The sequence below is a fragment of the Salvelinus alpinus genome, chromosome 14, assembly GCF_045679555.1.
Source record: "Salvelinus alpinus chromosome 14, SLU_Salpinus.1, whole genome shotgun sequence".
Classification (NCBI taxonomy): domain Eukaryota; kingdom Metazoa; phylum Chordata; class Actinopteri; order Salmoniformes; family Salmonidae; genus Salvelinus; species Salvelinus alpinus.
Genome location: NC_092099.1, coordinates 50,538,228 through 50,565,815, shown reverse-complemented (window position 1 = coordinate 50,565,815; position 27,588 = coordinate 50,538,228). Strand labels below are relative to the sequence as shown.

Sequence of the window (27,588 nt, the reverse complement as noted above, 5' to 3'; positions counted from 1 at the left end):
TATGGTTGAATACAAACAGTGTAGTTATTCCCTCCGTAAGGCAATCAAACAGGCAAAACGTCAGTACAGAGAGAAAGTGGAGTCGCAATTCAACAGCCCAGACACAAGATGTATGTGGCAGGGACTCCAGACAATCATGAATTACAAAGGGAAAACCAGCCACGTCACGGACACCGACGTCTTGCTCCTGGACAAGCTTAACACCTTCACCCACTTTTGATTGTGGGCTCTCGTTCTCTGTTGCTGACGTGAGTAAGACATTTAAGCATGTTAACCCTTGCATGGCTGCCGGCCCAGACAGCATTCCTAGGCGGCGTCCTCAGAACATGCGCAGACCAGCTGGCTGGAGTGTTTACGGACATATTCAATCACTCCCTATCCCAGTCTGCTGTCCCCACTTGCTTCAAGATCTCCACCATTGTTCCTGTACCGAGAAAAGCAAAGGTAACTGAACTAAATGACCATCATCCTGTAGCACTCACTTTTGTCATCATGAAGTGCTTTGAGAGGCTAGTTAAGGATCATATCACCTCTACCTTACCTGACACCCTAGACCCACTTCATTTGCTTACCGCCATCGCACTGCACGCTGCCTTATCCCATCTGGACAAAAGGAATACCTACAGTTGAAGTCGGAAGTTTACATACACATAGGTTGGAGTCATTAAAACTTGTTTTTCAACCACTCCACACATTTCTTGTTAACAAACTATAGTTTTGGCAAGTCGGTTAGGACATCTACTTTGTGCTTGACACAAGTAATTTTTCCAACAACTGTTTACAGACAGATTATTATAATTCAATGTATCACAATTCCAGTGGGTCAGAAGATTACATACATTAGTTGACATTGCCTTTAAACAGCTTGGAAAATTCCAGATTATGATGTCATGGCTTTAGAAGCTTCTGATAGGCTAATTGACATAATTTGAGTCAATTGCAGGTGTACCTGTGGATGTATTTCAAGGCCTATCTTCAAACTCAGTGCCTCTTTGCTTGACATCATGGGAAAATCTAAAGAAATCAGCCAAGACCTCAGAAAAAAACTGTAGACCTCCACAAGTCTGGTTCATCCTTGGGAGCAATTTCCAAACGCCTGAAGGTACCAGGTTCATCTGTACAAACAATAGTACGCAAGTATAAACACCATGGGACCAGCAAGAAGAAGTGTTCTGTCTCCTGGAGATGAACGTACTTTGGTGCGTAAAGTGCAAATCAATCCCAGAACAATAGCAAAGGACCTTGTGAAGATGATGGAGGAAACAGGTACAAAAGTATCTATATCCACAGTAAAACAAGTCCTATATCGACATAACCTGAAAGGCCGCTCAGCAAGGAAGAAGCCACCGCTTCAAAACCGCCATAAAAACAGACTACGGTTTGCAACTGCACATGGGGACAAAGATCGTACTTTTTGCAGAAATGTCCTCTGGTCTGATGAAACAAAAATATAACTGTTTGGCCGTAATGACCATCGTTATGTTTGGAGGAAAAAGAGGAAGGCTTTATATGTGGATATATTGAAGCAACATCTCAAGACATCAGTCAAGAAGTTAAAGCTTGGTCGCAAATGGGTCTTCCAAATGAACAATGACCCCAAGCATACTTCCAAAGTTGTGGCAAAATGGCTTAAGGAAACCAAAGTCAAGGTGTTGGCAGTGGCCATCACAAAGCCCTGACCTCAAACCTATAGAAAATGTATGGGCAGAACTGAAAAAGTGTGTGCGAGCAAGGAGGTCTATAAACCTGACTCAGTTACAACCGGCTCTGTCAGGAGGAATGGGCCAAAATTCACCCAACTTATTGTGGGAAGCTTGTGGAAGGCTATCCAAAACGTTTGACCCAAGTTAAACAATTTAAAGCCAATGCTACCAAATACTAATTGAGTGTATGTAAACTTCTGACCCACTGGGAATGTGATGAAAGAAATAAAAGCATTCGCTCTACTATTATTCTTACATTTCACATTCTTAAAATAAAGTGGTGATCCTAACTGACCTAAAACAGGGAATTTTTACTAGGATTAAATGTCAGGAATTGTGAAAAACTGAGTTTAAATGTATTTGGCTAAGGTGTATGTAAACTTCTGACTTCAACTGTACGTAAGAATGCTGTTCATTGACTATAGCTCAGCATTTAACACCATAGTACCCTCCAAGCTTATCATTAAGCTTGAGACCCTGGGTCTCGACCCCGCCCTGTGCAACTAGTTCCTGGACGTCCTAACGGGCTGCCCCCAGGTGGTGAAGGTAGGAAACAACACCTCCACTTCGCTGATCCTCAACACTGGGGCCCCACAAGGGTGCATGCTCAGCCCCCTCCTGTACTCCCTGTTCACCCATGACTGCATGGCCATGCACACCTCCAACTCAATCATGACACAACAGTAGTAGGCCTGATTACCAACAATGACAAAAAAGCCTACAGGAAGGAGGTGAGGGCCCTGGTGGAGTGATGCCAGGAAAATAACCTCTCCCTCAACGTCAACAAAACGAAGGAGCTGATCGTGGAGTTAAGGAAAAAGCAAAAGGAGCCCGGACCTATCCACATCGACGGGACCACAGTGGAGAAGGTGGAAAGCTTCAAGTGCCTTGGCATACACATCACTGACAATCTGAAATGGTCCACTCAAACAGACAGGGTGGTGAAGAAGGAGCAACAGCTACTCTTCAACCTCAGGTGGCTGAAGAAATTTGTCTTGGCCCCTAAGACCCTCACAAACTTTTACAGATGCACAATTGAGAGCATCCTGTCGGGCTATATCACTGCCTGGTATGGCAACTACACCACCCGCAACCACAGGGCTCTCCAGGGGTTGGTGTGGTCTGCACAACGCATCACCGGGGGCACACTGCCTGCCCTCCAGGACACCTACAGCACCCGATGTCACATGAAGACCAAAAAGATCAAGGACATCAACCACACGAGCCACTGTCTGTTCACCCCGCTATCATCCAGAAGGTGAGGTCAGTACAGGTGCATCAAAGCTGGGACCGAGAAACTGATAAACAGCTTCTATCTCAAGGCCATCAGACTGTTAAATGGCCATCACTAGCCGGCTACCACCGGGTTACTCAACCCCGCACCTTAGAGGCTGCTGCCCTATATACATAGACATGGAATCACTGGCCACTTTAATAATGGAACACTCGTCACTTAAATAATTTTTACATACTGCTTTACTCATATCATATGCTTTACTCATATCATATGTATATACTGTATTCTATTCTACTTTATTGTAGTCAATGCCATTCCAACATTGCTCGTCCTAATATTTATATATAATTTAAATCCATTATTTTACTTTAAGATGTGTGTATTGTTGTGAATTGTTAGATACTACTGCACTGTTGGAGCTAGAAACACAAGCATTTCACTACACCAGCAATAACATCTGCTAAAAATGTGTATGTGATCAATAACATTTGATTTGAAGTTGTCAATGAGGTTTGTCATTATTGATTGATAACAATTTTTCCACCTCTCCCACACTAACTTTAGAAAATTTAAATGTACAATGCTTTTCTTTCATTATTAGTTTTTTTATGCATGAATACAAAGGCTCACTGTTCGTTGTTGGCATTTCCTGCCTAAGTTTGCCCACTTTGCCAATGAAGTAATCATTAAAATAATTGGCAACATTAAATGGTTTTGTGATGAATAAGCCATCTGAGTCGATGAAAGATGGCGTTGAATGTCTTTCTGCCCATAGTCATTTAATGTAGTCCAAAGTTTTTTTCAATCATACTTTATATCATTGATCTTGGCTTCATAATACAGTTTCTTCTTCTTTTGTTGAGTTTAGTCACATAAAGTCAGATGTGCAGCCAGACTTATTAGCCACTCCTTTTGCCCCATCTCTTTCAACCATGCAGTTTTTCAATTCCTCAACAATCCATGGAGCCGTAACAGTTCTAGCAATCAGTTTCTTAACAGGTGCATGTTTATGAATAATTGGAAGAAGCAATTTCATAAATTCATCAAGTGCCGCATCTAATTAATCACATCAGATCAACAAATGTGTTTAACACCATCCACATAGGAGTCAAAGCAAAATATTTTGTATGATCTCTTATACATTATTTTAGGCCCAGCTTTTGGAGCTTGGGCTTTTCTGGATATAGCCACTATATTGTGAACACTGCATCCAATGGGTACAGATACAGCTTTAGAACAAAGTTCTACAGTATTAGTGAAAATGTGATCAATACATGTGGATGATCCTGTTCCTAGTGTTTGTTTCCAGAACAGCTACCTTGTCCTTGAACCTCAGGAACTTGACCACTATCGGCCTGGACCTGTCATCTGGGCCGGTGCTGGGTTTTCCAAGCCTGTGGACATGCTCCACCTAGCTGCTAGGCCAAACAGATCCCCAGACCCAGCCTTGGTCGGCAGGATCCCTGGACAGATATTAGCAATCCCAGCAACTGATGCCAACCGCGTTGCGGGATCCAAACTCAAAAGGTGGCTAGCTAGTAACTAAACGTTTTCAATATAACACTTTTTCAGAGACTTTCAAAACAACAAACAGAGCACTCCCTCACTCAGCAGGAAGTGACGTCACCTGGTTTATCTCTGTATGAGGTTGAAAATGTACAGTGCCTTCAAAGTACTCACACCTCTTGACTTTTTCCACATTTTGTTGCGTTACAGCCTGAATTTGGATTGGTTTGGGTTTCCACAGACCGATGCACTCATATCTTAAACAATTGAACCGGGGACCGATGCATATCGATAAATCCGTTACATCCTTAATGTACATCAAGACTCATACCTAAGGCTTTGCACTCGTCCACGACTGTCTGTCCAGCTGCTTTTAGAATGGCTCCTGATACACCTGCAGAGTGAGATAGGACATGAGTTTAACCTTCAGCTGAAGACCTGTATGATGCAATAATATCAGGTATGTTTGGCTGATTCGAAAGTTGGAATTGGGGGAGGAGGATCTTACCACAGTTCAGATCGAGGCTCGTGTTTGTACTGCTGACGATGGCGTCCGTTTTCTCCTTAGTGATGTCACCACATACTACCTTGACCTTCACTGGCCCAATTATTGCTTCAATTGTGTTTCCTGGATGAAGGGATTCACAGAGAAAAGGGTAAGTAGCAGGCATTTAGCAGTAGAACACATTTTGCAACAGACTGGATTTGTACGAACCTGTCTGAACACTGGTGTCATCTTCTTCCTCAGAGTTGGTGTTCCACATATCACTGTCATCTTCATCACCATAAAGATCATCCTCAAGATCATCGTCACTGTTGTCTTCAACCTGGTTTTGGAATCACAATGTTTGCATTTAGTTGGTAAGGAAAGGTTAGTACATCAGATTTGTATTTCCTCAACATACTGTACCATCTGGCTTGTCTTCCACTGGTTGAGCCCCAGCTGAAACTCCTGCAGGATCTTGTCCTCATAGATGACGATGTAGATCAGTTTAATGATGGTAGAGGAGCACAGTGATAGATGATCCTGGATGCCCTGGAGGATGGCGCCAATAGAATCTGTGCCGCTAAGGCCACCACCACCTACAATGGGAATCATACAAAATTACCTGCATTAGGTGGAGCTGAAAAAATAGAACAAGAACCAATGGATGACTAGATTTTGAATGTGACAATTAAAAATGGCAGCATGGTGGTAGCCTAAAAAAATTATTTGATGGGGTAATTCAGAGTTTTTAATAACAACATTTTTTTTTAAGAACCTGTAACAACACTGAATGACTAATAAACCATTGCCCACCAGTGCCAACAGCAGGGAAGGACAAGGTGGTGATCTGTTTGTCCTCACAGCACTCCAGGACCTTGGTGACTCGTTGTGTAGCGTCAGCCACAGAGTGGGGCCCCAGTATGTGAATGATGAAGTCACACTGAAGGGCCCCGCCACTGGTCACCCCTGCTGCATCAGCCCTCAGAGGGCCTGGATAAAGCAGATGTCACACACAAGAGAGCGAGCAGGCGAGAGAGCGAGCAAGAGAGAGAGAGAGTGCGAGTGAGAGTCAGACTGAATGGCTGTGAGCCACCACAGGTGAATTATTATGGGAGATGGGAGACACTCACAAATGGTTTTGCACTCCTGTTCAACTGCGCTCCCAGCTGCTTTGACAATCGCCGCACTAACTCCTGAAAATAACATGTTTAAAATGAGGTCATATCCTTAAAATCTATTTTTAAAAAGACTGAATGGAGAAAGTTATATTCACAGAATAGCTAATAATGTATTTTCTGTAGTGCGCTAACAATGTACCATTTTATGTTTTTTCCCCATATACAGACCTCCTGTTAAGCTGATATCAGCGTTGGTGCTATTCACAATGCCTCTGACAGTTTCTTGAGTAATGTTGCCTTTCCTCAATTCAATTCTGACACCATGGATCTTAACTAGGGGTCGGAAAAGGTCAACATTTCAGCGGCAAACATTATTGTGATGATGACAACCAACGCAAATGTTGAAATAGAACAACAGAAATTAATTTAAAATGTAAACAAAGATGTATCAAAATCCAACCTTGATTTGGGGGAAGACTGGACTGAGAAGGTGTGGATGCAGCCTAGATAAAACCCATAACCTTAAGTTATTACACGCATCAACCAATCAAAACCACAGAACATGTCCAACTGAGCCTTAGTGAAACTAAATCTACCTGCTTGATTTTGTGTGGGCGCAGGTTACTTTTGTTAAAGTAATTTCTCAAGGAGTCAAAGATCTTCTGCTCAAAGGCCACTATGAAAATGATTTTGATGCTGGATGAGGTCATCTGTGACGTGTGGCTCTCCAGTCCTTTTAGAATGGCCTTGATGCAATCTTTGGGTTCAATGCCACCTTGCCCTAAAGCAAAAGACATCACCATCCAAAGTGATGAATAGATCATTTGAAACCAATAAATGTATTGATTAATCAATACAAGTGACACCGGAACGGAACTTTTAGTTTTACACTACATTTCAGTTGAATCACCTGTGCCAATAGTAGGCATGGACACTGTGGCTGCATTCTGGCTCTCACACAGCTGTAGGACCTTCTCTATGGAGGTGATGATATCTGCAGAATTCTTGGGCCCAACCATCTGAGCTATGTTTTTACAGTTTAGGTTCCCACCACATGTGAGCACAACACCATCGGCCTTCAGCATACCTGGGGAAATTGGGACACAAAGTAAATTCTACAAACCTCAATGCACTTCAATTTCTGGACAAATAAAGACTTAATATAATAATACTCAACCAATTATTTTGCATTCATCTGCTACAGATTTCCCAGCCGCTTTCAGGATGGCTCCAGAAACCCCTGTCAAGTCATTGAGTATGAGATATGTTAAAGAGCGACAATCAAAAATGTTTTTGAAAACAGCCTTTGTAGAAACATTTATTCTGACATTTTTTCCATGCCAAAAATGAAAACATGAAGCAGACCAAAATGTGTTCCTTTAAAAACCTGCTGTATTTAAAATGTTGTATTTATTTTCCAAGCTGAAGAACACATGTGACTCTGGATGACAACATAATGTTTGTTTGAAACATCAGGGCTGTTTTCCTAACAAAGTTAAATTTGCTTAGTGTTTTGTTTCTTTGCCACGATCCTAACGAGTATTGCGATACTGGTATCATCCCGGCCCTAGAGGTTATTAAGAACAAAAAGGGTATGTCACGGAATGAAGGGTACGTAACAGTTTTCCTTGGATTGGTTTTATTTCAATCCTGCCCACATGCCCACAAGTAATCAACAATTCGGAGTGGCAGCTGAACACGACTGATCATAATGCCCAGCACACTGACCATGGACAAATTGGTTTAACTTTGGATATCCCTACGGGGCTAGTTAGGGACCATCAGTAAATTACACAATGTACAGTTGAAGTCGGAAGTTTACCAATACCGTAGTCAAATACATTTAAACTCAGTTTTTCACAATTCCTGGCAATTTAATCTGAGTAAAAATTCCCTGTCTTAGGTCAGTTAGGATCACCACTTTATTTTAAGAATGTGAAATGTCAGAATAATAGTAGAGAGAATTATTTATTTTAGCTTTTATTTCTTTCATCACATTCCTAGTGGGTCAGAAGTTTACATACACTCAATTAGTATTTGGTAGCATTGCCTTTAAATTGTTTAACTTGGGTCAAATGTTTCAGGTAGCCTTCCACAAGCTTCCCACAATAAGTTGGGTGAATTTTGGCCCATTCCTCCTGACAGAGCTGGTGTAACTGAGTCAGGTTTGCAGGCCTCCTTGCTCGCACACGCTTTTTCAGTTCTGCACACACATTTTCTATGGGATTGAGGTCAGGGCTTTGTGATGGCCACTCCAATACCTTGACTTGTTGTCCTTAAGCCATTTTGCTACAACTTTGGAAGTATGCTTGGGGTCATTGTCCATTTGGAAGACCCATTTGCGACCAAGCTTTAACTTCCTGACTGATGTCTTGAGAAATGTTGCTTCAATATATCCACATAATTTTCCTACCTCATGATGCCATCTATTTTGTAAAGTGCACCAGTCCCTCCTGCAGCAAAGCACCCCCACAACATGATGCTGCCATCCCCGTGCTTCATGGTTGGGATGGTGTTCTTCGGCTTGCAAGCCTCCCCCTTTTTCCTCCAAACATAACAATGGTCATTATGGCCAAACAGTTATATTTTGTTTCATCAGACCAGAGGACATTTCTCCAAAAAGTATGATCTTTGTCCCCATGTGCAGTTGCAAACCGTAGTCTGGCCTTTATGGCGGTTTTGGAGCAGTGGCTTCTTCCTTGCTGAGCAGCTTTTCAGGTTATGTCGATATAGGACTCGTTTTACTGTGGATATAGATACTTTTGTACCTGTTTCCTCCATCATCTTCACAAGGTCCTTTGCTGTTGTTCTGGGATTGATTTGCACTTTTCGCACAAAAGTACGTTCATCTCCAGGAGACAGAACGCGTCTCCTTCTTGAGCGGTATGACGGCTGCGTGGTCCCATGGTGTTGATACTTGCGTACTATTGTTTGTACAGATGAACATGGTACCTTCAGGTGTTTGCAAATTGCTCCCAAGGATGAACTTGTGGAGGTCTACAATTATTTTTCTGAGGTGTTGGCTGATTTCTTTTGATTTTCCCATGATGTCAAGCAAAGAGGCATTGATTTTGAAGGTAGGCCTTGAAATACATCCACAGGTACACCTCAAATTGACTCAAATTATGTCAATTAGCCTATCAGAAGATTCTAAAGCCATGACATAATTTTCTGGAATTTTCCAAGCTGTTTAAAGGCACAGTCAGCTTAGTGTATGTTAACTTCTGACCCACTGGAATTGTGATAGAGTTAATTATAAGTGAAATAATCTGTCTGTAAACAATTGTTGGAAAAATTACTTGTGTCATGCACACAGTAGATGTCGTAACCGACTTGCCAAAACTATAGTTTGTTAACAAGAAATTTGTGGTGGTTGCAAAACGAGTTTTAATGACTCCAACCTAAGTGTATATAAACTTCCAACTTCAACTGTACATTGGACAATATTTGTAAATTTCAATAGGTCCAAATTGCAATGACATAAAAACCTCAAACCAACTAGTATTTGTAGAAATTAATATACAAATATTGAAATAATTTAATGAGAAAACTAAAAAGGTGTGTGTAACATGAAAATATTCTCCCATTTATATTGTGTAATATATTGACTAGCCCCACAGATAGGCTATCCAAAGTCAAACCAACTTTTCCAAAGTCGTGCACCAGCCGGCTGAAGCTAATTGGCGAAAGAAGTTTGCTAGCTAACCTAGGCTACTTCCAGACACAAGACCTGGTTAGACTGTTTTAAAGTTATCTAGAAGGGTGAGTGACTGTAACTGTGTACTGTTTTTGTCAGAGTGAATGTAGGAACTCTTCCCATGTGCGAACACATACAAGAGACACCCACATCAAAGCACGGCTCCAAGACCCAAATCTCTTTCTCAGGTGTGTTTCCTAATGAGGACGATTGAAACCGAGGCTAAATCAGTAAGTTCAGCAACCCTCTAAAGACTTGCGACTAACCTGAACTAAAACCTAAACGTCTAAAGTGAGATAATTTGCCTAATTGTAAACATTGAAACTGACACTTACCAGAGTTCAGATTCAGATTTTGGTTGTTGGAATTCACTATGACATCCACTGTCTCTTTGGTGATGTCGCCCTTCTTCAGGATCACTGACACGCCACCTATAATCACTGTTAATAGAGGAGAGAAGTCTGAGTGAGGACACGGCATGCTATAGGTTGTAGTATTTAGTATTATAGTATTTATCTTTATGGTAACACAAAAATGAAGGAAATAACCTTTGATGTCTGAACCTGGTTTAGCCGCTAGGGGTGGTGGTGGTGGTGTGCTTTGTGAGGCGTTGGCTGCAGAGGGAGAAGTTGGAGTTGTGCCTGTTGCTGGTTTGCTGGTTTTTTGTTGACGACGATAACCCTGTTAAATTAAGCAGGACAAAAGAGGTTTCACTTTCAACAGGAATACTTGACCCCATTTACAAATGCCACTGTACATTTCCTCTTCAATCACACCCATGAATGTACCGTGGTTTGACTTGGTATGTTAAATCTAAGGTAGAGCCGGGTTGCATAAGAAACAAAAAAACCTGTCCAACTAGATCAACATGGAATGCTATGTGGAGAAGCAGACTTACCTTTCCTTCAATGGCTGATTGGAACTCCCCCACTAGCTTGGCATCAGAGTCGATCACAAATATGCTCCTCAGTTGGGGGGGTTTCTGATCAGCGTAGATGAAATCTACGATTCCCTTGATAACTGCTACACAGCTTTCTTTGACAGAAAAACCAAAGGTGCCATACCCCATCACTGGCATGCCTATGGAGACACACTTCTTTTTTTCTGCTCCCAATAAACTGTCCTTGACAGCAGACTGCAGATAGACAGTGTTGAGAGGTGTGGAAGCCTTCCCCAATACAGGAATGCCTGCATAGATGAGGTGTTTAGCTCCAAGGGTTCCTGGGTTGGACAAGGCCACATCTCCCGCCTGTAGAGTTTGCCTTTCCTTCAGGAACTTGTCACACACCTTCCTGATCTCAGGCCCACCCATCTGAAGGAATTGTTTGGCGATCGGAGTATCGAAGGCCAGGCTGCTGCTCAGAGGGAAGATCAGAGCATCTGCAGCATGTTGGGAGATGTTACCCTGACCCACAGTTAAAGTGATGCACCCTTCTATGTCGTAGCTGTATTCCTGGCAGTGGGTAATCAATGGTGATAGGTAGAGCTTACACCCTAAATCCTTGGCCTTAGCCTGCAGAGCAACTCGGTTCTTCTCCAGGACTTTGGACTTGCCGGCTTCGGAGTATGTGTACTTCTCCGTCGTTATTGTACTGACCTGCTGTTTCACTGCATCTAAGGCCTCTTTGATTTTATCGCTCGCTGCAGTGATCTTCAGGCAAGGGGATCCTTGTGTTTTGCATGGCAGTATAGTCACACCAAGGGCCTTCATTTCAGGGACCTCTGAGAGTTTCATACAAGAGGCCACATACTGTACTTCCTGCACTGATTTGAGAGGGACGTCCGCTGTTTCTGGCTTCTTGTTATCCAGGTATCCCCTTAACTTCCCTGACACATCTGCTACAACATTGGAGAAACCACAGACACCGATCTTCTCCTGCGAAACTGAGATGCTGACATTGTGGTTGTTCTTGGTGGATTTGAGCTCACCTTCGAGTCCGGCAAAGAACTGCAGCCATTGTTCGCCTTTTGTCACGTGGGTTTGGTCTGGTGTGAGTTTGATGACTTCCTCTTTGATGACCTCGTGTAGTTTGTCTTCAGCTCTCTGGATGTCAGTTCTATCTGCCAGGATCTGGATGGAATCATTACCAAGGAGGAACACAGATGATATGTTGTTCTGGGCAAAGTGGTTCTTCTCAATCTTCTTCAGGTCCACAGACTTTAGGAACTCCATCAGAGGCATTGATATGTCAAGGAGTTTGGCTTCAACGTTCCCCAGGGCCTCTTTCACAGCACCTTCTGCTGTGCTCACCTGGTTTTCCAAACCCTTTAGGCAGATGATAAAGCTTTCTTCATCTTTAGAAAACCCTACGTCCACTATTTTACCAGAGACAAGATCACAAATGAAATCCAGCTTTTCCTTAGAGTCCAGTGGGATTTTTCTTAATACCGTGTTCCTCTCCCTCTCGAGCTCATCACTAGCATTTTTCACCATTTGCTCAATCTTCTCCACTAGGGTCTTCACCTCATTCTGCACACACACCACCACTATCTCAGCACTGGTGATCCTGTAAGAGATGCTAGCGCCAGGGGATTTGAGGCCAAGGCAACCGCTCTCGATCCTTTCCCAGACCTCCACCTCTATGGGCAGCTGAACCTCTTTATATTTCTCTAGCAAGGCCAGAGCCTCTCTCCGGGCTTTCCTCTCCCATGTAGGGAACAATCTGAGCATGCCCAAAGACTCATTCTCCATGGTCATGTCCAGTTCCATCTGAGGGGGTTCTGTACTCATGTTGAAGGAAACTCTAGCATGGACCCTAAGGAGTACAGTTGTAATTTCCTGCTTGCGGGTCTCGTCATGGTTAATGAAGTCAAGGAGTTCCACACTGAGTGGAAGGGTCACTTTAGTGGGGATGTCTGGGAGGAGGGCTGTTTGTCCCGTCAAAGCCTTCTGCAGGCTGGAGTAGAACAGCTGAGCTATGAGGTCGATCCCACCAAAATGATGCTTGTGTTCTGACACCTGATGGGCAACTGGAACAAGGAAAACAGGGGACAGAATGAATGACTACTGAATTGCCTTAAAGACATCATCCATTTCTCCTGTTGAAAAGTGATATCCCAAGTAGAAATACAGTACACACACTAAAGCTAAAACAATATACAGTGTCAGTCAAAAGTTTGGACTAACCTACTTATTCAAGGGTTTTTCTTTATTTTTACTATTTTCTACATTGTAGAATTATAGTCAAGATATCAAGACTATGAAATAACACATATGGAATCATGTAGTAACCAAAAAAGTGATAAAGAAATATTTTATACTCTTTAAAGTAGCCACCCTTTGCCTTGATGACAGCTTTGCACACTCTTGGCATTCTCTCAACCAGCCTACCCTGGAATGCTTTTCCAACAGTCTTGAAGGACTTCGCACATATACTGAGAACTTGTTGGCTGATTTTCCTTCACTCTGCGGTCCAACTCATCTCAAACTACCTCAATTGGGTTGAGGTCGGGTGATTGTGGAAGCCAGGTCATCTGATGTAGCACATCACTCTCCTTCTTGGTCAAATGGCCCTTACACAGCCTGGAGGTGTTAGGTCATTGTCTCGTTGAAAAACAAATGACAGTCCCACTAAGCGCAAACCAGATGGGATGGCGTATCGCTGCAGAATGCTGTGGTAGCCATGCTGGTTAAGTGTGCCTTGAATTCAAAATACATCATGAGTGTCATCAGCAAAGCCCCCCCCACACCATCAAACCATGCTTCACGGTGGAAACAACACATGCGGAGATCATCCGTTCACCTATTCTGCATTTCACAAAGTCACAGCGGTTGGAACCAAATTTGGACTCCTCAGACCAAAGGACAGACTTCCACCGGTCTAATGTCCATTGTTCGTGTTTCTTGGCCCAAGCAAGTCTCTTCTTCTTACTGGTGTCCTTGCAGCAATTCGACCATGATGGCCTGATTCACGCAGTCTCCTCTGAACAGTTGATGTTTAGATGTGTCTGTTACTTGAACTCTGAAGCATTTATTTGGGCTGCAATTTCTGAAGCCGGTAACTCTAATGAACTTCTCATCTGCAGCAGAGGTAACTTTGGTTCTTCCTTTCCTGTGGTGGTCCTCATGAGAGCCAGTTTCATCATAGCGCTTGATGGTTTTTGCGACTGCACTTTAAGAAACATGCAAAGTTCTTGAAATTTTGCAGATTGACTGACCTTCGTGTCTGAAAGTAATGATGGACTGTCGTTTCTCTTTGCTTATTTGAGCTGTACATGCCATAATATGGACTTAGTCTTTTACCAAATAGGGCTATCTTCTGTATACCACCCATACCTTGTCACAACACAACTTAAACACATTAAGAGTGAAAGAAATGTCACAAATTAACAAGGCACACCTCTTAATTTAAATGCATTCCAGGTGACTACCTCATGAAGCTGGTTGAGAGAATGCCAAGATAGTGCAATGGGTGGCTACTTTGAAGAATCTAAACTATAAAATATATTTTGATTTGTTGAACACGTTTTTGGTTACTACATGATTCCATACAGTTGAAGTCAAAAGTTTACATAAACGAGTTTTAATGACTCCAACCTAAGTGTTTCAACCACTCCACAAATTTCTTGTTAACAAACTATAATTTTGGCAAGTCGGTTAGGACATAACTACTTTGTGCATGACACAAGTAATTGTTCCAACAATTGTTTACAGACAGATTATTTCACTGTATCACAATTCTAGTGGTTCAGAAGTTTACATACACTAAGTTGACTGTGCCTTTAAACAGCTTGAAAAATTCCAGAAGATTGTGTCATGGCTTTGGAAACTTCTGAAAGGCTAATTGACATCATTTGAGTCAATTTGAGGTGTACCTGTGGCTGTATTTCAAGGCCTGCCTTCAAACTCAGTGCCTCTTTGCTTGACATCATGGGAAAATCTAATGAAATCAGCCAACACCTCAGAAAAATAATTGTAGACCTCCACAAGTTCATCCTTGGGAGCAATTTCCAAACGCCTGAAGGTACCACGTTCATCTGTACAAAAAATAGTATGCAAGTATCAACACCATGGGACCATGCAGCCGTCATACCGCTCAAGAAGGAGACGCATTCTGTCTCCTAGAGATGAACGTACTTTGGTGCGAAAAGTGCAAATCAATCCCAGAACAACAGCAAAAGACCTTGTGAAGATGCTGGAGGAAACAAAAATTTGGAGGAAAAAGGGGGATGCTTGCAAGCTGAAGAACACCATCCCAACCATGAAGCACGTAGGTGGCAGCATCATTTTGTGGGGTTGCTTTGCTGCGGGAGGGACTGGTGCACTTCACAAAATAGATGGCTTCATGGAGGTAGGAAAATTATGTGGATATATTGAAGCAGAATCTCAAGACATCGGTCAGGAAGTTAAAGCTTGGTCGCAAATAGGTCTTCCAAATGGACAATGACCCTAAGCATACTTCCAAAGTTGTGGCAAAATGGCTTAAGGACAACAAAGTCAAGGTGTTGGAGTGGCCATCACAAAGCCCTGACCTCAATCCTATAGAAAATGTGGGCATAACTGTAAAAGCGTGTGCGAGCAAGGAGGCCTACAAACCTGACTCAGTTACACCAGCTCTGTCAGGAGGAATGGGCCAAAATTCACCCAACTTATTGTGGGAAGCTTGTGGAAGGCTACCCGAAACGTTTGACCCAAGATAAACAATTTAAAGGCAATGCTACCAAATACTAATTGAGTGTATGTAAACTTCTGATCCACTGGGAATGTGATGAAAGAAATCATTCGCTCTACTATTATTCTGACATTTCTCATTCTTAAAGTGAAGTGGTGATCCTAACTGACCTAAAACAGGGAATTTTTACTTGGGTTAAATATCAGGAATTGTGAATAACTGAGTTTAAAATGTATTTGACTAAGGTGTATGTAAACGTCCGACATCAACTGTATGTGTTATTTCACAGCTCTCATGTCTTCACTATTATTCTACATTGTAGAAAATAGTAAAAATAATGAAAAACCCTGGAATGAGTAGGTGTGTTCAAACTTTTGACTGGTATTCTATGTTTTGAGCAAAATTGTGTTTTTTTTAGACAACTTCAATCTTCAAGGAGTAGGTCTGATGGTCAGATGTGATGTCATCAGCCTCCCTCCTCACTTGAGGAACAATAGGAGCAATAGAGAACAGAAGAAGAAAGTCCTCCTCCCTCACTTGTGCCATTTCATGTCATACTGGGACCACCTATTGAGATGTGCATTTTGTTAAAACCTCTTTGGACTAGGCGTTCCACTAGCGGGACAACTTCCGGTGAAACTGGAGGGCGCGCAATTCAAATAAATAATCATAAAAATTATGGATATTAAACATTTAGGTGCATACAAGTGTTTTACATCGGTTGAAAGCTTAAATTCTTGTTAATCTAACTGCACTGTGCGATTTACAGTAGTCATTACAGCAAATGCACGCCATGCGATTGTTTGAGGACGGCGCCCCACATCAAAAAAAATTCCACCGGCACAGGTTTCATAAATTCACAAATAGCGATTAAATATTCAATTACTTTTTGAAAACCTTCCTCTGATTTGTCATCCAAAGGGTCCCAGCTATAACATCTGGTGTCGTTTTGTTAGATAAAATCCTTCTTTATATCCCAAAAAGTCTGTTTAGTTGGCGCCATCGATTTGAGTAATCCACTTGTTCAACATGCAGAAAAAGGAATCCGAAAATATACCACTTTGTTTCAACAACTATTGACTCCTCAGATACCCTAGAATGTAATCAAACTATAATATTTTTTACAGAAAGAAGTATGTTCAATAGGAAATCGATTTTAGCAGGTGCGTCTTGTCTTCATCGCGGTCCCAAACACGTATTTCCAAGACTGTGTCCCTCTACTAAAACTCATATTTCTTATTTGTTTTGGAAGTTACAAGCCTGAAACCTTGAACATAGACTGCTGACACCCTGTGGATGCCATAGGAATTGCATCCTGGGAGCTAGAATTCAGTATGCTCCTATACTTTCCATTGTAAGAGCATGGGCCCTCCCCCCAAAGAATTCTGCTTTGTTTTTCTTTGGATTTTCTCCTACCATATCTATTGTGTTATAGTCTCCTACATTGTTAACATTTCTACAAACTTCTAAGTATTTCCTTTCCAATGGTACCAATTATATGCATATCTTGGCTTCAGGGCCTGTGCAACAGGCAGATTACTTAAGGCATGTCAGTCAGGCGGAAATTGAGAAAAAAGAAGCCTAGCCCTTTAAGGAAATCAGGTGTTAAATTAGGTGAAAATGAGACTGGAGGAGGACTTGAACACTATATTGTATTTCCAAGCTCATCAATTGTAACTGTTTGGAAATACCAGGATAGCACACGGATGTAACGCATTACGCTTTGAAATGCATAATATACAATGTGCATGTACAACTATTGATACAACTGTAGGCCTACACACAACATCATTTCTAGAGCATAATGTAATTGAAAAGGGCCCTACCATGACAGTCTTCAAAGGTGATGACCATGCTCTTGCCCTTTGTAACCCAAATCTGGGACCTGATAGCCCCTCCTTTGCTCCTCCTGCTGGAGAAGTAGAGATTCAGGGCCTCCTCCACCCCTCCTTTGATTTGGCTCATGTCCCCCTGGACAAGTACAGAGTCTGTCAGCTCTAAACGGCAAGCCCCAATCTCCATGCCCTGGAACTTCTTTGACAAGCATTTCCTAAGGAAGGACTTTATGTCTGTGGAACATGGATAGTTAGATTGATAGTTAGATTAGTGTTGTATTTCGCTGTTTGGTCATGCAACTTAATTGAATGGTGTAATAGTGATATGGCGTATACATATTTGTGATGTATCTGTGGACCCACCAATGTCCTGTTTGAAGGTGACCACTACTTTTTCTCCATCGTCAAGGGTCTCCCAGACATGTTCAGTGCCTTGGCTGCAGCTGCCGATGTATAGAGAGACAATGTCGCACTTGCAGGTCTCGTTGAACCCAGTCAGGATGAAGCGTCTTTTGTCCAGTTTCCCTTCCACAGCAGTCTCATTGTACACCTGCACAGAAATGCCATACTGATGCTCCTTCTTGGCAAGGACTTTCTCTGCATCTGAGAGGAGGTAGTAGGTACAGTATTTATTGGTGGGTATGAATGATCAAGCAGACTCAAGAAATTCACTCATGTAATGTTCACTTGATGATATAAGTAGATGACATGTCACAATGTCATCACGTCACAATGTCATCACATGTCACAGTGTCACAATGTCAATGTCATCACATGTAACAATGTAAATTATCTGAGATACAAAGACTCACTGAAAAAAAATCAACATATACTTGTTTCAAATAGCAGCTATTGTGTTCTAGTGACTGAGAAGGAATCATTTCCTTATGAGCATAGTTGATCTAATTAGTGCTTATCCTGACAGGTACAAAGTTGAACTGTCCACTGAAAGCAATACAAGTGGTTAACAACTCCCACATACAGTAAATCCACAATATAATATTCACTTGAAGAAAGAACATGTTAATTAGATGAGTCTATGGAAAACACTCCTTACCTGACTGACAGGACAGTTTAAGGACCCAGCTATTCTTTCCATGTCTTGTAATGCTGACCTCTCCTTCTTCTGAAGCAAACTGCTCAAAATACAAGTTAAGGAGCTCCTTTTCACATTCCTTGGTGGTTCTGACAAGTAGTAATTTTATGTCATCATCCGTCACTGAATCTGAAAAATAAACAGACACACAGAATGAACATTACTGTGATTTCCCTATTGATTTAATATCTTATTAAAGATATGTCAATATTTAACTTTTTGATTTTTCCCCCCCCACAGCGGTTTAGATGGTACAATTATTCTCTACACCATGCTAGTTTATTTTGTCAAATAAACTGAAATTAGGAAAACGATTAGAGTTTTAGCAACCAGGAAATTGCGGAGCGAATTCTGCATAGTGCAACTTTAAGTATATTTATGAATATGAGTCTTACCCGCTAGACTCTCTGACACTGGCTGATACATCACAGACAAAGACAGAGAGAAAACACATTAGTAGGTCCAAATGATGTAATGCTGTAATGCTGTATATTGCCAACTCTAACTTGATACAATATAAGCAACACATAAAGAATTACCTTCTCTTCAACGTTAGGTGAAGACTTTCCTAGAGAAGTCAGTTTGTCTTTTGTAGGGCGAGGGAAGACTGGTGGTTTAACTTTCTTCACTTCTGTTTCACCGCCATCTTCCTTCAGTTTCACTTGAAGCTCAACCACCCCAAAAGGGATTTTGAAATCAATTTTATGGCATTTTCTAGCCAACACTTTCTGCAGAGCTGAGGAGGAATTGACAGACCATCATTACATACTTATCTTACAAAGACTTATGTGGCTCCTAAGACACAGGTTACATTACTGAACTAAATTCATTTGGTATTTGGAGCTCTATACCCACCGGGTACACACGTCAATTCAACGTCTATTTCACGTTGGTTCAACGTAACTTCATTGAAATGACGTGGAAACAACATTGATTCAACCAGTGTGTGCCCAGTGGGAGAGTTTCTAACACCATTATCACCATTCAGCACAGCCTACTCACAAGGCTCAGTGTTATATGGCCTATTTATACAACAAATGGGTCTAATCCTGAATGCTGATTGGTTAAAACCGTATTCCAGCCGGTGTCTATTCCACAAGATAACACCAGCTAAATGTGACGTTAAAATGCCTATTTACTCTGTTCCATCTGACTGGGCAATCCAATGTCTCAACCCAGCCAGGCAATTTATAAACTCCACTATAAAAAGCATCTAGACATTATCTCACATTTCTTTTAGACTAACATTTAGTTTTCAACAGCGGAGATTTGTATAAACCTTGATGTCGGTCTACGACATTTGAAACATTGTTTCAATATTTAAATTAGATCTCCAGCTGTCATATAGTAATATAGTAACGTGTCGCAAGTCGGGACGAGACAGACAGGCAGGCAGTGTTTCTCAGCCAGTCGAAATTATGAATCAGCTGGCATAATTTTTATGGATATATACAAAGAAATGTCAATTGAAAAAAGGTCAAATGAAACAAAGTGCAGCTAGTTTGCAGTCTTTCAAGCTACAGTTAGAAGTGATTGTTTTAGCTGTGTTGTTGGCTAGCTCCTCTGAACAACAGTGTCCTGAAGAGTGAGCACGTTTTCTATGCAAGGCGAAATCGCGCCTCATTAGCTCATTGTTATGGATGTATCCAAATAAATGTCATTAGAAAACAGCTTAAACTAATGCAAATGCAGCTACTTTGTTGTTATTCTGGCTAGAAAGGGATAAGAACGTTGGCAGCCATTATGGAAATGGGACATTTAGAACGAACGACTGGGTCGCATCCATAGATACAGAACAAAATCACTGAATGACTGGGTCACGCCTATGGCAACCAAACCGATAGAACAAACAACCAGCCGGCTTGGGTAGCAACCCTAGATTTGTGTCGGGACAATATCTTGTGGAAGGAAGAAATAGTATGAATAAATTCATCCAAATAAGGTTTTTAATTTAAATAAGTCAATCATTATTTCAATATGTTGGTAACCCGTTGTGTAAAAGTGATACTGTCCTCAAATGGTGTTTGGAGAATATATTGGCACGGTTTGCCAGCCCTCGATTTCGTCTCGGGCCTAACAACACCCGTGCCAATATATCCTCCAAACACCGGCTTCTCAGGCATTATCACTTAAATACCATGCTAAGAGCTGTTCTTAAGCACGACGAAACTCGGATTGCTTGGATTACAGCCCTTAGCCGTGGTATATTGACCATATACCACAAACCCCGGACGTGCCTTATTGCTATTATAAACTGGTTACAAACATAATTAGAACATAAAAAATATGTTTTGTCATACCCCCGGTATATGGTCTCATACAGTGGTGTAAAGTACTTAAGTAAAAATACTTTAACTTCTTAAGTTGTTTTTTGGAGGTATCTGTATTTTACTTTACTATTTCTATTTTTGACAACTTTTACTTCACTACATTCCTAATTAAAATAATGTACTTTTTACTCCATACATTTTGCCTGACACCCAAAAGTACTCGTTACATTATGAATGCTTAGCATGACAGGAAAATGATCCAATTCACACAAGAGAACAACCCTGGTCATCCCTACTGCCTCTGATCTGTCCGACTCACTTAACACGTGCTTCGTTTGTAAATTGTCTGAGTGTTGGAGCGTGCCCCTATCTATCCGTAAATTTTTTTAAAAATAAGAAAATGGTGCTTCTGGTTTTCTTAATATAAGGACATTGAAATAATTCATAACTTTACTTTTGTACTTAATTATAAACTGGGTGGTTTGAGCACTGAATACTGATTGGCTGAAAGCCGTGGTATATCAGACCATATACCACGGATATGACAAAACATTTATTTTTACTGCTCTTATTACGTTGGTAACGAATTTATAATAGCAATAAGGCACCTCGGGGGTTTGTGATATATGGCCAATATACCACAGCACTGCGCGTTGCGTCGTGTTTAAGAGCAGCTCTTACCCGTGGTATATTGGACATTTACCACACCTCCTCGGGCCTTATTGCTTAAATAGACCTTTATGGATGTGTGTTTATTCATAGGCCTAAATATTTTGTATTATGACAAATTGGAATAATTACCTGCATCTTCATGGTAAACGAGCAAAGCCTTCCTCTTGTCCCCGGGATAGTCTTGAATTTGTAATGTCTCTCCTCCAGACTTTCTTTTGTTTTTAAAGTGCAAATCCAACTTGGGTCTGATTTTGTCTATGTCGTCTGGCAGACCCTCCAATACCAGCGTTTTTTCAGTCATTATGTTCAGACAGTTGTCGTACTGTCCTACTTCGATTGAAGCAGCATATTTGTATATGTCAATTCTTTCAGCAACTTCGATTTCCTGTTGTAAAACACATATTTTGTTTCCGGTTATTATGGAAAATCACTTGCTATTACATTGCGTTGCTCTCTGTAGTAACTTTCACTTTTGATTTCGACCCCATGTGACTTCGAGGAACTTGAGTAGGTTACAAAAGGTAATCAATTCGTCGTGATATTTGACTGTAGGAAACCGTATCAGTCCGTATTTTCTCAAGCCGATTCGGTAAGTTAACATTACTTGCAACTGACCATGAATGAATCTGTCATATAAAACGTAACATGATCGCAATAATAATTCTTAGACTTTTACGCAGATAATGGGTGACTCTGACGCCGCCAAGCCGCTTGTGAATGGAAAGGTAGCGTAAATTCATGTAGGCCAATTGGACAATAATTTCCATTGACTATTCTTTTTTTCGAAATACATTACATCTCTTTTTATAAATAGATGGATAACGTCGACGATGAAGAACAGAAACTGTCTGTAGCTAAGGAAGAGCTGAAACAATTGACGGTAGGCCTGTTTGCAGAGTTTAGCTATTAATCTGTCAAATTAATGTTTTTTACATAAATATTTATTTCCTATTATTATGCAGAAACAACTTGAGAAGGCAGAGGACGAAAAATCTAGGCTGCAGTTGGCAAAACTGAGCGCAGAAGATTCAAAGAAAGAGGCTTCAAAAGATTTGATAGCCCTTCAACAACAGGGGGAGCGACGTCAGGAGGAGTTCTCTCAAACTGTGAAAGGGATACAGGTAGTCACTTACCTGCCCGTGGCTGAACGCCTTTTAAAATAACATTCACTCAATGCATATTTATATTACATTTACTACTGTAGTTTTATCTGTATAGTCACCCAGATAGATATTGATGCTGTGGTGGATGATTCAAATATGTTTTTCAAATGTAACCACATGCATGGTATTGTTACACAGAATGATATCTCGATGCTTGAGAATGGTAACAAAGATCTGATGGAGAAACTGAAGAAAAGCCAGGCTAAGCTACAGGCTAAGAAGACAGAGTCTGCTACACTTCAGCAGAAGTTTAAGGTAGGTAATGTAACAACAGATGTTAAATATGAAATTCTAATATTTTGAGAGGACTAAAAAGAAAGCAATTCTGGCATGGACAACACTCACACTCTACTGCTGGTTCCAGATCCATGTCCAGATCCCTGAAAAGAAGGTGAAGTTCACCCGTAAGGAGGAGGACAGCGATGACAGCGGTCAACACATCAAGGGGGTGTTCACCATTGCCCAGAGACCATCAGTGCTCCTGAAGGGGGGGCAGGCTCTCATCACTTTTGAGGAGGAGAAAGGTACAGGATGTCCATCTTTGTGGCTTCATAAAGACAGTGCACATTCATCTACATAACTCATCATTATGTTGAATGCGAGTCATTATGTTGAATGTGAGTCATTATCTTGAATGTGTTATATTGGGATTCTCCTTCCCTCTCTCTCAGTGGCTGCCCAGATCCTGAAGATGGCCAAGTGTACTGTGTCCTGTGATAAAGACAAGGTGCATGTGAAGCCCAAAAGCCTTACACTGGACCCCTTTGTCAAGTTTGAGGTACACCATTTTACACAATGAATGTGTCAAGTTAAATTAAGTACCTTGAAAACGTTAAAGATAACCGCCTCCAGCCGATAATGATTTAGTTTACTATGGAGTCTGTTTTCTAGAATAGAGTCATCTTATTTACTGCAAAGTGTAAAGGTGTGTTCCAATCAACTTTCAGTAAGGAATTAGGGATTCTTTCAAGAAAACTATACCATTCAATTGATACAATGGTGTCTATAATGGCTTGTATTGTTGATGATTCACTGCATTGCTATTGCCCAGGTGACACACCTGTAACCAAGTTATGTGGCTGTTGCTGTGCAGATACACCTTGATGTCTCCACAAAGACACTCAGCTACTCCAATGTCCCGTTCCCCCTGTCAGAGGAACGAATGAGAGACCGCCTGGAGATCAGCTTCTCCAAGCCCAGTCGAGGGGGAGGAGAGGTGCAGAGGGTGGACTATGACAAGCACACTGGGAAAGGACAAATCACCTTCCTCAACACTGGAGGTACAGTGCATCTATTGTGTGTGTTTGTTTGCCAGTGTCAGAACATTATTTGTTTCATTGGAAAGTGCCGTATTCAATATGTTTAATCAGAGAAGAGTTCATATTTTAAATACTTGTGTCTACGTTTCTAGTTGCAGAGAGGCTGGCCCTGAAAAGGAAGTACAGCGTGGATATGGACCGTGAGGTGAATGTGAATGTTGACCTTGTTTACAACTACACGCTGAAGAAGTTTCAGGTGAGATTCAAAGATTAAAACAGTCGTTCATCTTTTCTCTGTCATTTGTTTACATACAGTATGCCCTTCCTAAGCATTGTCCTGTTGTGACTTTCCAATCAGATCAAAGCTGTCTGGACTTTGCCATGACAGATTCAAATATGTTGGGTTTTCCAAGTCAGGAGCCACAGCTTGCTGTATTAGGTTATATAGTTTCTACTAGAGCTGGGACGATAAACCAAAATGATCAACACATTTCTCTAGCCTATACTAGAGAAATGTGAAATTTGAAATGAAATAAGTTTTCTAATATGGGGGATTGTTAAATGGGACAAACTAGTAGTAGTAGTAAACTCAGCAAAAAAAGAAACGTCCTCACTGTCAACTGCGTTTATTGTCAGCAAACTTAACATGTGTAAATATTTGTCCGAACATAACAAGGTTCAACAACTGAGACATAAACTGAACAAGTTCCACAGACATGTGACTAACAGAAATGGAATAATGTGTACCTGAACAAAGGGTGTAGCCACCAGCTGCATTAAGTACTGCAGTGCATCTCCTCCTCATGGACTGCACCAGATTTGCCAGTTCTTGCTGTGAGATGTTACCCCACTCTTCCACCAAGGCACCTGTAAGTTCCTGGACATTTCTAGGGGGAATGGCCCTAGCCCTCACCGTCTGATCCAACAGGTCCCAGACGTGCTCAATGGGATTGAGATCCGGGCTCTTCGCTGGCCATGGCAGAACACTGACATTCATGTCTTGCAGGAAATCATGCACAGAACGAGCAGTATGGCTGGTGGCATTGTCATGCTGGAGGGTCATGTCAGGATAACCTTGCAGGAAGGGTACCACATGAGGGAGGAGGATGTCTTCCCTGTAACACACATCGTTGAGATTGCCTGCAATGACAAGCTCAGTCCGATGAATCTGTGACACACCGCCCCAGTCCATGATTGACACTCCACCTCCAAATCTATCCCGCTCCAGAGTACAGGCCTCGGTGTAACGCTTATTCCTTCGACGATAAACACGAATCCGACCATCATCCCTGGTGTGACAAAACAGTGACTCGTCAGAGAAGATAACTTTTTGCCAGTCCTGTCTGGTCCAGCGACGGTGGGTTGCCGTTGTTGCCGGTGATGTCTGGTGAAGACCTGCCTTACAACAGGCCTACAAGCCCTCAGTCCAGCCTCTCTCAGCCTATTGCAGAGAGTCTGAGCACTGATGGAGGGATTGTGCGTTCCTGGTGTAACTCAGGCAGTTGTTGTTGCCATCCTGTACCTGTCCCGCAGGTGTGATTTCCGGATGTACCGATCCTGTGCAGGTGTTGTTACACGTGGTCTGCCACTGCGAGGACAATCAGCTGTCCGTCCTGTCTCCCTGTAGCGCTGTCTTAGGTGTCTCACAGTACGGACATTGCAATTTATTGCCCTGGCCACTTCTGCAGTCCTCATGCCTCCTTGCAGCATGCCTAAGGCAAGTTCACACAGATGAGCAGGGACCCTGGGCATCTTCTTTTGGTGTTTTTCAGAGTCAGTAGAAAGGCCTCTTTAGTGTCCTACATTTTCATAACTGTGACCTTAATTGCCTACCGTCTGTAAGCTGTTAGTGTCTTAACGACCGTTCCACAGGTGCATGTTCATGAATTGTTTATGGTTCATTGAACAAGCATGGGAAACAGCGTTTAAACCCTTTACAATGAAGATCTGTGAAGTTATTTGGATTTTTACGAATTATCTTTGAAAGACAGGGTCCTGAAAAAGGGACATTACTTTTTTTGCTGAGTTTTTAAAGGATAATAAACACAAACTGTAGTTCATTGTTATAAACATATCGTTCTATTTATAGTTATCAGATCAACTCAGGCAATTTATCGCAATATGGATTTTTGTCCATATCACCTAGCTCTGGTCTCTACTGGAGCAGAACTTTGACATGTGCCTATGTGGTATTCTTGTGACAGACTGCTAACATATGTGTTCACAAATGAACAGGATGGTTCTTTACCAACGTTTTTCTGCTGTCTTGTTTCAGATGTTATGTGTAGAGTTGACTGACACATGCATATCAACTGTGAGTGTTTTACTTTAACCTTTGTTGCAGACGTTCTGCGGCACTCCGAAGCGCACCATCCTCCTGTACGGGATTGCAGACTTCCAGGATGAGGAGGACCTGCAGGATCACCTGGAGATTCACTTCCAGAAGCCCAGTAACTATGGAGGGGAGGTGGAGTGCATCAAGTATGTCTCCGGGGGCAACGAGGTCAAGGCCTTCTTCACTGAGGACGTGGCTGAGATGGAGGCTTAACATTAACGGCCATCCTCTTACGATACATCTATGCTCATGTTTCTCAGTACTTAGTTGGTACCACATGAATGAACCTTAGTGATGATGTATTCATCCGCATTTACCATAATCTATACCCCACTGACATGCAGCACTATATTATACCAAAACTGATCTGTAAGTCTTGTGAAATTAGTCATGTCAACTTTGTATACTGATAAAGTTTAACAAGGCCAAAAACATGCATGATAATGCCTTGTGCTGTGCCTTATGTTTAGAATAATATTGATTAGTAGGATCTTTATAGTTATATAGTCAAACACTATTAGAAGGGGACAAATGAAAATGCACAGTAGTTGTTTACATCTAGAGATACTATGGCTATTTCTCTGTCAGGCATCTTTGTGATATGATTAAAGGTGTTTTTTGCTCAAACTTCAAATCATGGGTTTTTAAAATCGGTCATCATGACATGAATCATGAATTTACTGTATGGATAATCCCATTGATCGTGGTATATGAGTACCCACCTACTTAATTTCCCCCCATTAAAATGCATCTAATGCATATCACATTGTATTGTTTTATTAAACACCTGTATGCTTTCTGACCACAGTGCTTAAATATAGGCCTGAATACACACCATTCAAATATTGATAACAGCAGGTGATAACATAATCTGTGCTGAGCAAAAATATAAACGCAACATGCAACAATTTCAAAGATTTTACTGAGTTAACAGTGCATATAAGGAAATCAGTCAATTGAAATACATTCATTGTGCACTAATCTATGGATTTCACATGACTGGTCAGGGGTGCAGCCATTGGTGGGCCCACTGTGGAGCAAGGCCCAGCCAATCAAAATGCATTTTTCTCCACAAAAGGGCTTTATTACAGACAGAAATAGTTCTCAGTTTCATTAGCTGTCTGGTCTCAGACAATCCTGCAGGTGAAGAAGCTGGATGTGGAGGTCCTGGGCTGGTGTGGTTACACGTGGTCTGCGGTTGCGAGTCCGGTTGGACGCACTGCCAAATTCTCGTTAACGACATTGGAGGCTGCTTATGATATATAAATTAGCATTCAATTCTCTGACAACAACTCTGGTGGACATTCCTGTAGTCAGCATGCCAATTGCACGCTCCCTCAAAACTTGAGACATCTGTGACATTATGTTGTGTGACAAAACTGCACATTTTAGAGTAGCCTTTTATTACACGTGTAATGATCATGCTGATTAATTAGCTTCTTAACATGCCACTCCTGTGGCATGGAGGATTATCTTGGCAAAATGAGAAATGCTCACTAACAGGGATGTAAACAAATTTGCGCAAAATAGTATTTTTGTGCTTATGGACAATTTCTGGGATCTTTTATTTCAGCTCATGAAACATGAGACGAGCACTT

General features: G+C 41.6%; 2 protein-coding genes across 4 annotated transcripts in view; one reads left to right on the top strand and one right to left on the bottom strand.

Moving 5' to 3' along the window:
• Positions 1–21,556, bottom strand: part of LOC139539024 (protein mono-ADP-ribosyltransferase PARP14-like) — a 33,163-nt gene extending 11,607 nt beyond the window's left edge. The window contains exons 1-20 of one of the 2 annotated variants that reach the window (XM_071341701.1): positions 21,363–21,556; positions 18,831–19,027; positions 18,687–18,708; positions 18,253–18,420; positions 17,559–17,798; positions 17,187–17,429; positions 10,647–12,718; positions 10,297–10,429; positions 10,084–10,188; positions 7,229–7,291; positions 6,962–7,138; positions 6,648–6,832; positions 6,512–6,554; positions 6,280–6,384; positions 6,064–6,126; positions 5,747–5,923; positions 5,357–5,529; positions 5,162–5,273; positions 4,955–5,074; positions 4,778–4,840 (exon numbers count right to left, since the gene is read on the bottom strand). In XM_071341701.1, coding sequence (XP_071197802.1) covers positions 4,778–4,840; positions 4,955–5,074; positions 5,162–5,273; positions 5,357–5,529; positions 5,747–5,923; positions 6,064–6,126; positions 6,280–6,384; positions 6,512–6,554; positions 6,648–6,832; positions 6,962–7,138; positions 7,229–7,291; positions 10,084–10,188; positions 10,297–10,429; positions 10,647–12,718; positions 17,187–17,429; positions 17,559–17,798; positions 18,253–18,420; positions 18,687–18,708; positions 18,831–19,027; positions 21,363–21,534 — 4,633 coding nt within the window. In that variant the 5' untranslated portion in view covers positions 21,535–21,556. The remainder of the gene's footprint in view (positions 1–4,777; positions 4,841–4,954; positions 5,075–5,161; positions 5,274–5,356; positions 5,530–5,746; positions 5,924–6,063; positions 6,127–6,279; positions 6,385–6,511; positions 6,555–6,647; positions 6,833–6,961; positions 7,139–7,228; positions 7,292–10,083; positions 10,189–10,296; positions 10,430–10,646; positions 12,719–17,186; positions 17,430–17,558; positions 17,799–18,252; positions 18,421–18,686; positions 18,709–18,830; positions 19,028–21,362) is intronic. The other variant, XM_071341702.1, reaches the window with a different exon arrangement.
• Positions 21,557–21,650: 94 nt separating this feature from the next.
• On the top strand, positions 21,651–26,751 carry LOC139539026 (N-myc-interactor-like). Of its 2 annotated transcripts, none has more exons than XM_071341706.1 (10): positions 21,651–21,822; positions 21,902–21,958; positions 22,048–22,113; positions 22,196–22,354; positions 22,535–22,651; positions 22,761–22,920; positions 23,068–23,174; positions 23,490–23,676; positions 23,808–23,911; positions 26,000–26,751. In XM_071341706.1, the coding sequence occupies exons 2-10, from the start codon at positions 21,917–21,919 to the stop codon at positions 26,201–26,203; spliced, it is 1,146 nt and encodes a 381-aa protein (XP_071197807.1). In that variant the 5' UTR covers positions 21,651–21,822; positions 21,902–21,916; the 3' UTR covers positions 26,204–26,751. The 2 variants fall into 2 exon arrangements, with proteins under 2 accessions (XP_071197807.1, XP_071197808.1); XM_071341707.1 differs by having other exon boundaries at positions 21,688–21,822; positions 21,914–21,958.
• The last annotated feature ends 837 nt before the right edge of the window (positions 26,752–27,588 follow it).

Excerpts from the sequence above, each read along its gene's own strand:
- LOC139539026 (XM_071341706.1), top strand. The coding sequence starts at position 21,917 with ATGGGTGACTCTGACGCCGCCAAGCCGCTTGTGAATGGAAAG. Across the intron at positions 22,652-22,760 it reads CACTTCAGCAGAAGTTTAAG|ATCCATGTCCAGATCCCTGA; the intron begins GTAGGTAATGTA and ends TGCTGGTTCCAG. Across the intron at positions 23,175-23,489 it reads ACCCCTTTGTCAAGTTTGAG|ATACACCTTGATGTCTCCAC; the intron begins GTACACCATTTT and ends GTTGCTGTGCAG.